Source organism: Zonotrichia albicollis, chromosome 18, assembly GCF_047830755.1.
Source record: "Zonotrichia albicollis isolate bZonAlb1 chromosome 18, bZonAlb1.hap1, whole genome shotgun sequence".
Lineage (NCBI taxonomy): Eukaryota > Metazoa > Chordata > Aves > Passeriformes > Passerellidae > Zonotrichia > Zonotrichia albicollis.
The window spans coordinates 9957957-9970262 of NC_133836.1; the positions used below are offsets into that span (position 1 = coordinate 9957957).

At 51.9% G+C, this 12306-nt stretch overlaps 2 protein-coding genes across 7 annotated transcripts in view; one reads left to right on the top strand and one right to left on the bottom strand.

Moving 5' to 3' along the window:
- Positions 1-413: 413 nt before the first annotated feature.
- Positions 414-3205, top strand: PEBP1 (phosphatidylethanolamine binding protein 1). Its single transcript, XM_014271605.3, has 4 exons — positions 414-626; positions 935-1044; positions 1644-1744; positions 2440-3205. Exons 1-4 carry the CDS (start codon positions 492-494, stop codon positions 2655-2657), a joined length of 564 nt encoding a protein of 187 aa, XP_014127080.2. The 5' UTR covers positions 414-491; the 3' UTR covers positions 2658-3205.
- Positions 3206-5377: 2172 nt separating this feature from the next.
- Positions 5378-12306, bottom strand: part of TAOK3 (TAO kinase 3) — a 76529-nt gene continuing 69600 nt past the window's right edge. For all 6 annotated transcript variants that reach the window (XM_074554096.1, XM_074554099.1, XM_074554095.1 and 3 more), the window contains 6 exons: positions 11522-11650; positions 10608-10811; positions 8199-8438; positions 6932-7144; positions 6394-6576; positions 5378-5599 (listed from right to left, as the gene is read on the bottom strand). In XM_074554096.1, coding sequence (XP_074410197.1) covers positions 5438-5599; positions 6394-6576; positions 6932-7144; positions 8199-8438; positions 10608-10811; positions 11522-11650 — 1131 coding nt within the window. In that variant the 3' untranslated portion in view covers positions 5378-5437. The remainder of the gene's footprint in view (positions 5600-6393; positions 6577-6931; positions 7145-8198; positions 8439-10607; positions 10812-11521; positions 11651-12306) is intronic.

Here is a 12306-nt window from a genome sequence, read left to right on the forward strand (position 1 = left end):
ACGACCCGCACGTCCAGAGAGCTGCTCTAATCCACCCACTCAGAGACACCGCACATACCGCGGAGCGGGAAGAGCAGAGATAAATGGTTGTGCCTCTGTGTAACCCCGCAGCGAGGACCGTAACCACGCAACTATGGTCGGGTTTCTCCAGGACACCTTACACATGGCAGCTTGGAAGCACAAAGGCGTGCGTGAAACAGAACGCTGAGACCCACAAGGTTGCCCCACTGGACCCTGGTACATTAATTATTCATTAACCTAATTAGCGGTAGGGAGGACAGCGCTGGCCCAGGTAACAGGAGCTCGGCCGGTCCCCCTTGGCTCCGCCTGGGGGCGCCATGGAGTGGGGGCGGGAGAGACCGGCGGTGCGTCTCCACCAATGGGAGGGGAGCATAGCGGCGTCTCCACCAATGGGAGCGGAGTGGGGCGGTGCCTCCGCCAAGGGGCTCGGGCCGCTCGGAGCCGCCGCCGTCGCAGCCACAAACGTCGCCATGCCGCTGGACCTGGCTAAGTGGGACGGGCCGCTGAGCCTCTCCGAGGTGGAGCAGAAGCCAGCGCACCCGCTGAGGGTCAAGTATGGCTCCGTGGAGATCGACGAGCTGGGCAAGGTGCTCACGCCCACTCAGGTGAGCAAACCGGCCCTGCGCGTGGGGGTTGGCGCGGCAAAATGGCGGGATGCGGCCGGGCCTCCTGCGCTGCGGCTCCGGCAGCTGCGGCCGGAGCTTCCCCGGGTGCGGAGCACAGAGAGGGGCTGAGCTGTGGGGGGGGCCGTGCCGCAGTAGAAGGCCCGTCGCTCTCACAGCCAGGGCGAGCTGGCACGAATGGCCTTTGAGCCCTCAGGTGCCGCTGCCAGCGCAGGCCGTGCTGGCCCCGTGTGCAGGGCAGGTGGCTGGCGCTGGCAGCGCGGCCGGCGCTAACGCGGTCACCCCTGCAGGTCCAGCATCGCCCCACCAGCATCGAGTGGGACGGCTGCGATCCCCAGAAGCTTTACACCCTGGTTCTCACGGACCCTGATGCGCCCAGTCGGAAGGACCCGAAGTTCAGGTAGTGGGGATGCACAGCTCCGTGTCCTGCGTGGGGAAAAAGGAGCGTCTCTCTTGGGCTGAGCAGAGGCTTAAGGAGGAGGTGGGGCTGTGCTCTGCCTAAAGTGCAGCTGTGGGGCCGTGCCTTGTCATAGAAATCGTGTCCTTGCATCTCTCCTCGAGCCAGGGACAGCATGGGGAGGAGCAGCTGCTCTTACCAAGGATGCTCAAAGTCTGTTGTAGCTGGAGCAGCACAGCATTTACTGCTGGCTCTAATTTAGCACATATGTGAGTTGGAATTAGGTCTTTGCTGGCAGCAGACTATTAAATCTGGGACCAGCTCACCTTTCTCAAGTGAGCCTCAGCAGTGTGTAGAATCCTCACTCTCAGAGGTCAGGTGTGGGTTTCCTGCAGCCACATGGGGCTGGTTTTGGCAGGCTGTGCATCCCAACACAGTGGTGCCTGCTCTGGGACTGGTGTTTTTTTTGGGTTTGGTAAACAAGGAGTGGCAGCTCTTTGTTTACTCCATGCTGACAGCCTCATGGAGAAACCACAGCTGGAGTGACAAAGATTGCTCTTATCTGTGGCTCTGCCAGATTGTTCTGTGCCTTGTGCTTTCAGGGAGTGGCATCACTTCCTGGTGACCAACATGAAGGGCAACAACGTGGGCAGCGGGACCGTCATGTCGGATTACGTTGGCTCCGGGCCTCCCAAGGGAACAGGTCGGTACCTGCAGCAGCTCCCGGGTGCTGTGTGGATCACACCCAGTGCAGCAGGGTGGGGAGAGCCCTGCAGGAACAATCCATGCAGGATTGCTGGGGGCTGCACAAAGCAGGGATCCAGCCTTAGTGCGCCTTCCCTGGGCAGCTGTGGGCTCACCTGGGGTGTGGTGGTGTTCGCGGGGGCCCCAGGATGAGGGAAGAAATGAGGATCTGACTCCGTGTTTCAGAAGACTGATTTATTATCTTACGATATATATTATAAGAAAAGAAAATGATATATTAAAACTATACTAAAAGAATAGAAGAAAGGATTTCATCAGAAAGCTAGCAAGGAATAGAAAGGAATGGTAATAAAATCTTTTGACTGACCACAGAGTCTGAGACAGCTGGACTATGATTGGCCATTAATTAAAAACAACTACATGAGCCCAATCACAGATGCACCTGTTGCATTCCACAGCAGCAGATAATTGATGTTTGCAACTGATTTATGAGGCCTCTCAGGAGAAAAGATATTATTATTATATTAAAAAAGAAAATGATATATTTAAACTGTACTAGAAGAACAGAAGAAAGGATTTCCTCACAAAGCTAGCAAGGAAAGAAAGGAACGATAATAAAACCTTGTGCCTGACCAGCGAGCCCGAGCCAGCTGTGCTGCAGGGTTTTGATGGGGTCTGTCCGTCCCTCCGCAGGGCTGCACCGCTACGTGTGGCTGGTGTACGAGCAGCCGCAGCAGCTGGCCTGCAGCGAGCCCGTGCTCTCCAACCGCTCCGGGGACAAGCGCGGCAAGTTCAAGGTGGCCGCGTTCCGCAGCAAGTACGGGCTGGGGGCGCCTGTGGCGGGCACCTGCTACCAGGCCGAGTGGGACGATTACGTGCCCAAGCTCTACGAGCAGCTCTCGGGGAAGTAGGGCCAGGGCCCGCGGTGGGGCTGGGCACAGCGCTCCAGTTGTGTTCTGTTAATGAGTTGAAGCCAAGTGTCCTGCTCTGACAATGTCACTGTCACTGTCCCTGCTCTGTCCCTGTGCTGATGCTCGTGGTATCCTAGCTAGAGAGCTGCCCCTGGCTCCAAACTGACCTGCTTAAGGGAAACAGTAGCCTTTGTGAATTAGTGTCAGTTCAGGGGGTCTCTGCTGTCTTGGCATGGCTTGAGGTGGCAGGGGTGTGGGTGCACAACCACTCTGGGGCAGGTGCTGGCTGTGGAGACTCCCTTTCCCAAGAGAGGACAGGGCAGTCCAAGGGAAACTTTTCCCTTTTTTCTTTCCCCCTCTCCTACATTTGGCCAGTGCCTCCACATCACCACTACAGTAGTGAAGGTGCAGCTCGAGGGGAGGCAGGAGCTGGCCTAGAGCATTTCCTTCTGTTCTCTGCTGCCACCCAAAGCTGAGACCACTTTGTTCTGTTCAGTCCTGTGGTGTCCTGCCCTGTGCTCACAGTGCAATTAAAAACTTCCAAGGTACTTGGTGTGCTTGGTTGTCTTCTTGGGGGGATGAGGGCAGTGCTCAGGGAGCAGTGGGTGCTGTTGTGTTCCTGGGATGAGGCTGGACCCTGTGCCAGGGCTCCCCATTCCTGGAGGGACACAGCTCAAAGCCATCGTGTCTTTCCATCTCAAAAACATTCCCAGCCTTCAGTTCCTGACCAGGGGATCTCCGCTCACTCCCACACCTATGGGGGCACATAGGAGCCCCCACATTACCACAGCACATCTGACACCCCAACAATCAGTCTGGGCACCACCAGCTTCCCTGACCTGAAGCCACTTCCCAGCCCAGCTGCAGGTCCCAGGTGCTTCCTGCTGCTCCAGTGAGGCCTGGGGGTCTCTCCTGAGTGTCCAGAGCAGCAGTGAGCCTTTGGTAGAGCCTGGTGGCTGCAAAAAGGTAAAAAAGGTGAAGCTAGTGCAATTCAGCTTCACAGAATCAGGAGCCTTCCCCCCTTTTTTCAAGCTGCTGTATCAAAGCTCTGCAGTGACATGGTCTGACAAACAGGAATCAGCAGCACCCTGTGAAAATAAAACCCCAGGGCAGTTTTATCAGCTCAGCAATTAAAACATTTCCAGAGGATCAGTGGTTTTCCAGGTAAACAGCCCCAGCTCCTTCAGCACAAGGCCCACCAGAGTTATATTGGAGCAGGGCTCAAAAGGCTCATCATCCACCTTGGACTGCTCAGAGGACATAAAAAAATAAAAAATCCATTACCCTAAAAGCCTCCAGTGCCAGGAAACCAAGCCCTGCCCAGGCTGAGGGGACACCTGTGGAATGTGTCCCCTCCCCATCCCCACCCTGCACTTGTGCTGGGCCACGAGCCACCCCTCCCACAATGACACAGCCAGGCATTGTGATGAACACTTTTATTTACAAATATAATTAAAAGCTCTGACAGTTATTCATGCTCTTCCCTGGAACCTGAAAAATGTTTTTGTTGTTTTGTTGGTTTTTTTGTCCTTTTTTTTTTGTTGGTTTTTTTTTTAAAGTGCATGCAAAAGAAGTAAAGCCTTTTTTTTTTCTCTTTTTATTGTAAGAAAATACACAGTTTGAAAGTGTGAATAATGCAATATTTATGACCAAGATCATGGGGTTGGGGGTGGACTTGGGGGAGGAACAAAAAAAAACCCCCCAAAAAAAAACAAATAAAAGAAAAACTGAAAAGGGCTGGGATGATCTAACAGACAGTGTTGAGCTCCAGAACAGAACTGGAGAGTGGGGGGTGGCTGGAGCAGGAAGGGAGGGGGGGAAAGAAGTAAAAAAATTTTTGATCAGAGAAACAGTTAAAATACAATATGAAAATAAGTAAAAGCTCTCCTTAAATTCCTTCTATACACAAAATACACGATTTGACAAAGCCCAATTTGTGCTACTGGGATCCTGTGGGCTCATTTAAGTGTATTCACATTCTCTGCGACAGCAGAAAATGATTTATGATACAATCAAGAATATGCCCAGGGGCCAGGGCTTGTCCCTGCTGCCCCTGGCATGGTTCTCCTAAAAATCACCACGTCGTCACCCTCCCCTCCCCACCCCCAAAAAAGTAATAATATGTCACCACTGATATGTACAGCACGATTAAGTTTTTTTTTTCTGTAAAATGTATCAAATTTTTTTTTCAATCTTTAATAAAACTTTTTTTTTATTATTTAATTATTCCTGATGAATAAATACCAAAAAAATAAAAATAAAATAAAATTATGCAGCAGCTAGTTAAGGTAAGGCTGCGGATTCAGTCTCTCTCCCCCTGGGATCGTAGATATCTTTTAATTATTAATATTTTTTTGCTTGTACTTTCATTGATTGGTGGTAAAATGAGTGATTGCTTAGAAGCAACATACATCCACTTGGTGGCTTTTTTTTTTTTATATATTTTTTTTTCTCCATTAAAATTGTCTCCAAAGTTTTCACTGAAACATTTTTAATCATTGCACAGAGACATCAATACTGTGACATACTATGGAAAAGACTGCCAGGAGCTGTCCTGCACCGGGACGTGACGGGGGAAAGGGGCCCCTGATGGATAAGAATATACAGGCACTGGTCCGACACGATGTCAGTAAGAGAGACAGAAAGAGAGAGAGCACGCCCGTCAACATGGGGAATGTTGGGTTTGCAAGTTTTATCCTTACTTGGTTTGCTTTCTGTGGTTTTTGTTTTGTTTTTTTTTTTTGTTTTGTTTTGTTTTTAAATGGCAAAGAAATTTAACCTCATCTATAGTCCTCCTTGGGATATTCTAATGTGACCAAATTCCCAAAGCCCATCCGCAGGCTCTCCATGTCAAACGTCTCAATCTCTCGCTCCTGCCTTTCCAACAGGAACTTGATCCTCTCGCTGCGTTCCTTCTGCAGGGCGGCGAGCTCCTCCTCGATCTGCAAGGGGCACAGTCAGCACCCCCCAGCACAGATCCATCCTCTCCATGTCCCCCCAAAATCCCCTCTGCAAGGGGCACAGCCAGCCCCCAGCACAGATCCATGTCCCCAAAATCCCCTCTGCAAGGAGCACAGCCAGCCCCCAGCACAGCTGCATGTCACCTGTATCCCCAAAATCCCCACTGCAAGGAGCACAGCCAGCCCCCAGCACAGATCCATATCCCCAAAATCCCCAAAATCAACAGGCACAGCCAGCAGCCCCCAGCACAGATCCATGTCCCCAAAATCCCCAAAATCCCCTCTGCAAGGGGCAGAGCCAGCCCCGAGCACAGATCCATGTCCCCAAAATCCCCAAAATCAACAGGTACAGCCAGCAGCCCCCAGCACAGATCCATGTTCCCTGTATCCCCAAAATTCTCTCTGCAAGGAGCACAGCCAGCAGCCCCCAGCACAGACCCATGTCCCCAAAATCCCCTCTCAAGGAGCACAGCCAGCCCCCAGCACAGCTGCATGTCACCTGTATCCCCAAAATCCTCACTCAAGGAGCACAGCCAGCAGCCCCCAGCACAGATCCAGCCTGTATCCCCAAAATCCCCTCTGCAAGGAGCACAGCCAGCAGCCCCTAGCACAGACCCACCCTGCTCCATGTCCCCAAAATCAACAAGCACAGGCAGCAGCCCCCAGCACAGATCCATGTCCCCTGTATCCCCAAAATCCCTTCTGACATGAGCAGAGTCAGCAGCCCCCAGCACAGCTCCACCCTTCCCTTGTCCCAAACCCCCCTCTGGAGGTACCTTCTGTTCCAGGTGTGCCCTGCGCAGCGACACCCGTTGCTCCAGCTTCTGGAGTTCCCTTTCATGCTGTGCTTCTGTCTGCATCTTTATTTTGCTCTGGTAGGCGTTGAGCAGCTCCATCTCCTGCTGGAGTTGCAGTCTCAGGGCTTGGCATTCTGCTTCCTGGGCCTCGTCCAGCCGGAGCTGTGAGAGCACGGGCAAAACAAGGCTCAAACAAACCCTGCTGGGAATTCCTCTGCTCCCACACGAGTCACACACAACTCTTTCTTCCCAAAGCCACTGGTGTTGGTGGCAGAGGAAGAAAGCAGAAAAGGCTTCATGAGCAGCAGCTGCTCTGCTCACACTGAGGCAGAGCCTCAGAAAATCCAATCCTAATCCCCAGCACGCCAGGGGAGCAGAGGAAGGACATGTGTTCCACAGGACACTCATTCCAAGAGGGAAAGTGGCAGCTGATGTGTTGTTTTAACAGTTTTGCCAATTCAGTGGCTGGAGCAGTCCCCCCAGGGTGCTGCCAGCCCCCAGAGCCCCCTGCACGTACCGCCTGCGAGGCCATCATCTCATTGATGCTCTGCTCGTACTGCTCGGCCAGGATGGCGAGCTTCCGTGTCTGCTCGTCCTTCAGGCTCTTCAGAATTGTCTTGTGCTCACTCTTTGGAGTTACTTCCAGCTGGTGATTCTTCAGTGCTTTGTACTGCTTAGTTTGCACTTTGCATGTGTCCTGGAACTGCTTTTTGATCTGCATTTCCATAGCCTGCCAAGGAAGGAACGACGTGAAGAGCACGAAGGGCTTTGGGAATGGAGAGGCTGTGGTATGTCCACGTGGGTGGGGTGGTGGGAACCACAGCTCCCCTGTGCATGCTTCCCACAGGGACTAACAGCAGCAGCAGCAGCAGCTCAGACCCTGGCCAGGAACAGCACCCCCTCAGCCCTCCTCAGCCCAGGGCACTTCCCACTTCCTGCACATCACCCAGCCCATCACCTGCCTCCCAAAACATATCTGCTTTTTCACAGCATCATTCCCCTTCCATGTCCTTCCCAGCTCAACCTTGCATTATGTGGCGGCTGCAGCCCTGGGAACCCACAAGGGTGTGACAGAGTGACAGCAGTGTGCTTCTCTCTGGTGACCAGTGACCCCAGGGAACAGCTGGAGCTGTGTAAGGGAGCTTCAGGCTGGGTATCAGGGCAAGGTTCTTCCCCCAGAGGGTGCTGGCACTGCCCAGGCTCCCCAGGGAATGGGCACAGCCCTGAGGCTGCCAGAGCTCCAGGGGCATTTGGAAAATGCTCTCAGGGATGCACAGGGTGGGATTGCTGGGCTGTCTGTCCAGGATTGGAATTTGGACTCCATGATCCCTGCGGGGCCCTTCCCACTCAGGATATTCTATGATTCTGTGACACTGGGAGGAAGAACATGTCTCTGCCACAGAGAGCAGCTCAGAGGTCTGCAAGCACAGAGCTCAGCACACACTCAGAGTGTTCTATGTTCTCTCTGGACTCTGAAAGCATCACAAACCTCCTCTCCTCATCATTCTAAGCTGACACGAGTGAGGGTCTGAACAACACACAGCTTGTCAGAAACAAATTCTCTAACACTTTGCTTAGGACTGGACTATTTTACAACAGCCTCAATTAGCACAGCACTGTAAAAACCCTCTGTGAGCCCTGGCCTATCCCAGCCCACAACTTCCCTTATCCAGAGCTGCTCTGTGCAAAGGGAGGGGATGCAAGGGAGAGCACAGGATGTGGAGAGCAGCGGTCCCACGGCCCAGGACAGAGGCTGGAGGAGGAGCAAGGGAAGCCGGCAGCACCTTCAGGTTCTTTGGTTGCTGCCGGAGCTCCATGAAGTGCTTCCTGTGCAGCTCCCGCTCGCGCCGCTTGTTGTACTCCAGCTGGTTCTCGAGCTCAGTCTGGTGCTGCAGGCGGATCAGGTCCATGCGCAGCTTCTGCAGCGTGTGCAGCTGCCGGTACTCCAGCTCCCGCGTGGACTCGTCGTGCCGGATCAGCATGGCGTGCTCCATCTCCTTCTGCGTCCGCTTCTTGTTCAGCTCCTGCACACACACACACACACACAGGGCTGAGCGGGCAGCCCTGCTGCAGCTCCTGCCCACTGCGCTGCAGCTGCAGGGACTGGTGTGGCACAGGGAAACACAAACCCAGCAGCGCCATGGGGGTGCTGGGAGTGACCACTGAGTGACCATCCATCCATCCATGCTAGGAGTGACCACTGAGTGACCGACCATCCATCCATCCATCCATCCATCCATCCCAGGAATGACCATCCATCCATCCATCCATCCATGCTAGGAGTAACCACTTGGTGACCGACCATCCATCCATCCATCCATCCATCCCAGGAATGACCACCCATCCATCTATCCATCCATGCTAGGAGTGACCACTGAGTGACCACGCATCCATCCACGCTAGGAGCAACCGCTGAGTTTCCTTCCTTCCATCCATCCATCCATCCAGGAGTGACCACTGAGTGACCATGCATCCATGCATGCTAGGAGCGACCGCTGAGTTTCCATCCATCCATCCATCCATCCATCCATCCATCCATCCATCCCTCCCTCCCCTGCTCTGGGATGGCCCCGGGAGTCCCCAGCAGGTGGCACCAGGACCCCACACAAGCCCTGGGTGCCTGCAGGAACTCGCAGCAGCTTTCACTGAACACATCCCAAGTGCTCAGGGCGATGGAACTGGGGCTCTTGTCTGGTTTAAATTCCCCGGTGGGTACTGGGAACGAGCTCCCCCCTCCATCACCTGCACTGGAGTGGCCAAGGCAGAGGTCAGTGCCTCTAACACCATCTCAGGTGAGAAGGTGAATTGTCCAGGTGAGATTTGGCACAAGGCGCAGCTCATTTTTAAAACGAGACTGGTTTTGCAGTGGTCACCAAGAGCTCCTGCACAGCCTGGGATAACCACCCCCAAGCCACAAGCCCAGAAGGGAAAGACACCAGTTCCCTCCCTGATTACTGCACACATCTGTGACATTTGTGTCTCAAATGTAGTATGTGTTCACATTTAAGCAAAACTCGACCCCTGATAGGCAAAATTAAAATTTACAGCTACTGGTGTGCCAAAATGACTTCCCAAAGGCTGGTGGGGCACTGACCAGGCAGGGAGCTGTGGCACATGTGCCTTCATCCCAGGGCAGCTCAGCCAGCCTCTACCAAGCCTGTTCCAACCTGATTTCAGTTCACACAGCATAAACACACACAGTCATTCCACTTCCTTCAAACACTTTCCCATTTGCACAAAAACAACATCTGTGGTTACTTAAAATATGGAAAACACATCTTGAAAGTGTTATTTACTTCAGGTGATCCAAGTAGTTAGTACTGGCACATTTGAAGCAGTAGGGATGCAATTTTCAGGGAATAAAAACTCAGATCATTCTGAAAATTAGGTCTCTCATAAGAGCTTAAATGCAGGAGGTCAGAGGTGTGTTCCTGTTAAATGCCATGCTAGGTCACTGAACTCTGTTCTCATCCCTGCCACAGAGCTGACATGCTGGGACATGGGTGCTCAAATCTGAATTTCTGCAATCAATAGTTTTGAGGTGCCTGGGTTGAGATATCTGGATCTCAGCAAAGCAGCTGAGCAGCCCCAGGCACATCTGGACCCAAGGGCAGCAAAGCTCTGAACAAGCACAAATGATACTGGAAAGCCTGAGGGTAGCAGGCCAAACACAATTGGAAATTTTTGACCACTCCTCACTCAGTTTTCACTAAAACACCCTCTCCTCTGACAGTCTTAATCCAAAAATGGATAACTCAGATACTACAGTGATGGCCACAGGAACATCTCCATGTGGAAGCTTTCTCCAAAGTGGTGTTTGACCACAGGCAGCCTTGAGGCAAGGGGCAAAAACCAACGAGGGGAAGCAGGGTGTGAAAAGCTGCCCCTTGAGAGCCCATATCCCCATCCCACAGCTCTCCCCACACCCCAAACTGGGGCAGGACCCCCAAACCCAACACTCAGGAGCTGGGATGAGGCATCAGGCCCAGAGGAGGGGCCCACAGGCTGCTTCTGTCTGCCATCCCTCATCTGATCAAAGCAGCCACAGCTGCAGGGAAAACCATTTCCCAAAACGTATTTTGTTACATTTTTCTCAATTCTATTTAGCAACTAGAAACATGAAGACCTAACCAGCCAAGACACAAAGCTAAAGCAGTTCAAGCAGGCTGTGAGAGAAGTGAGGAGTGCCATACTTCCCGAATGTTCTGCTGCTCCATCTCGTGCCTCTTGATCATCGTTTTTCTCTTGAAGGATCGGCAGTTTTTGTCGTAGTAGAGTCTCTGCTGGCTGAGAAGCTGGGCCTCCTCTTCAGCCTGTGTGTGCTGCAGGTTCTCTTTGTGTTTGGATATCCTTTCTTGCTTCTCTTTCTTGGGTGTGCTGTGGTCCTCATTCATTTCCTGCAGGGTGAACACAAGGCTTTCCTCAGCTCCACAGTGACACAGGACATGGGGGACCTTGCTGGCTCCTCCTCTGCCACTCAGGCCATGGAGGGACACCAAAATCCCACCACAAACCAACAGAACCGGAACCTGTCACCTGGCCATGCTCAGCCCTGTGCCCCTACAGCTGTACCAGCACCCACACCAAGAGTAGGAGGAAAAGTGGCCACAGAGCTCCTTGATAATAATTTTCTCACCTTTACCTTAAACAGCCAATTATTTTTGCAATATGGTGAAGATACAATTTAAATAATGCATTTTGGTACATTAGAAGTTATTTCTCTTCCTAATTCATGTAACTGATCACAGGGCTTTTAGTCTGGGGACACTGAATGGCTGCTCTGATTACTTGAAAGAAAAAAACAGATGAGGAGAAAGAAAGGGGAAGAAGAACTCTCTGTGAAGTCCCATTTTCCCTCATCACCCTTGGTTTCAAAGATTCTGCTCTACAGCAAATTGTGAAACACCTGTAGCCACCCTCACAAATTGTTCTGGAAATGCTGCCAGATGCTCCCAGCTCCTGAAAATTTACTTACTGAGAATCCAAAATTTGCTTCCAAGCCTGACAGTATCCCTTAAACCCCTGGGCTGGCCCAGGTTTATCAAAACAAAAGAGTGGTTTGTGTTCATTCCACACCCCTTCAGCCCTGAAAATGAGAGTTCCTTGCCTCTTTAATCTTTTCCTTGCAAAGCTTGTATTGTTTCTTCTGACTTTCTAAAAAGGTCGCCAGGTCTTTCTTTTGCTGAGCCAAAATCTGTTGCTGGAATCTCTTTTCATCTGCTGCAGCTGCCTTTGCCTGCAATGTACAGAGAGAGGAAAAAAAAAAAAAACAAAAAAAAAAAAAAAAAAAAAAAGAAAAAAAAAAAAAAAAAGGTGAGCGAGCAGGTGCAGAATCCAGCACAAATTATTGTTGTGGTTTTTGATTTTTGGTCAGTCATTTTGGTGACTGTGCTAGCCAAAGCCATGAGCACTCAGCCACAGGACAGCTGCTCACAGAGAGAATGCTCACATAGGTCTGAGGGATTCCTTGTGCTTCTCACCTCCCCACCAAAGCCACCCCAGAGAGCACAACCACACCATTTTATTAATGTGCTGATTTTTAGACTGAGTGACAGCTTTGTCACCCCCTCAGCTGAGGCAAAGCTCCCAAAGTCCCCACAGCCCCTTTTATGCAGCTGTGGCACTGGTGGATGCCAACAGAGCACCCATCAGCCAGGAAGGTGACGTGAGGCTGCTTGAGAGAGCACAAGGTCACAGAATCACCAGGTTGGAAGAGACCTTTGAGGTGATTCAGTTCCACCCAGCCCTAACATCTCAATTAAACCATGGCACTGAGTACCACATCCAGGGATAGTGACTCCACCACCTCCCCAGGCAGACCATTCCAGTGCTTTGTGTAAAAAACTTTTTCCTAACATCCAACTTAAATTTCCCTTGGAGCAGTTTAACACT

Bases quoted from the DNA above. Each gene is read 5' to 3' on its own strand.
- PEBP1 (XM_014271605.3), top strand. From the start codon at position 492: ATGCCGCTGGACCTGGCTAAGTGGGACGGGCCGCTGAGCCTCTCCGAG. The intron at 1,045-1,643 runs GTAGTGGGGATG...TTGTGCTTTCAG, and splicing joins CGGAAGGACCCGAAGTTCAG to GGAGTGGCATCACTTCCTGG. The intron at 1,745-2,439 runs GTCGGTACCTGC...GTCCCTCCGCAG, and splicing joins CGGGCCTCCCAAGGGAACAG to GGCTGCACCGCTACGTGTGG.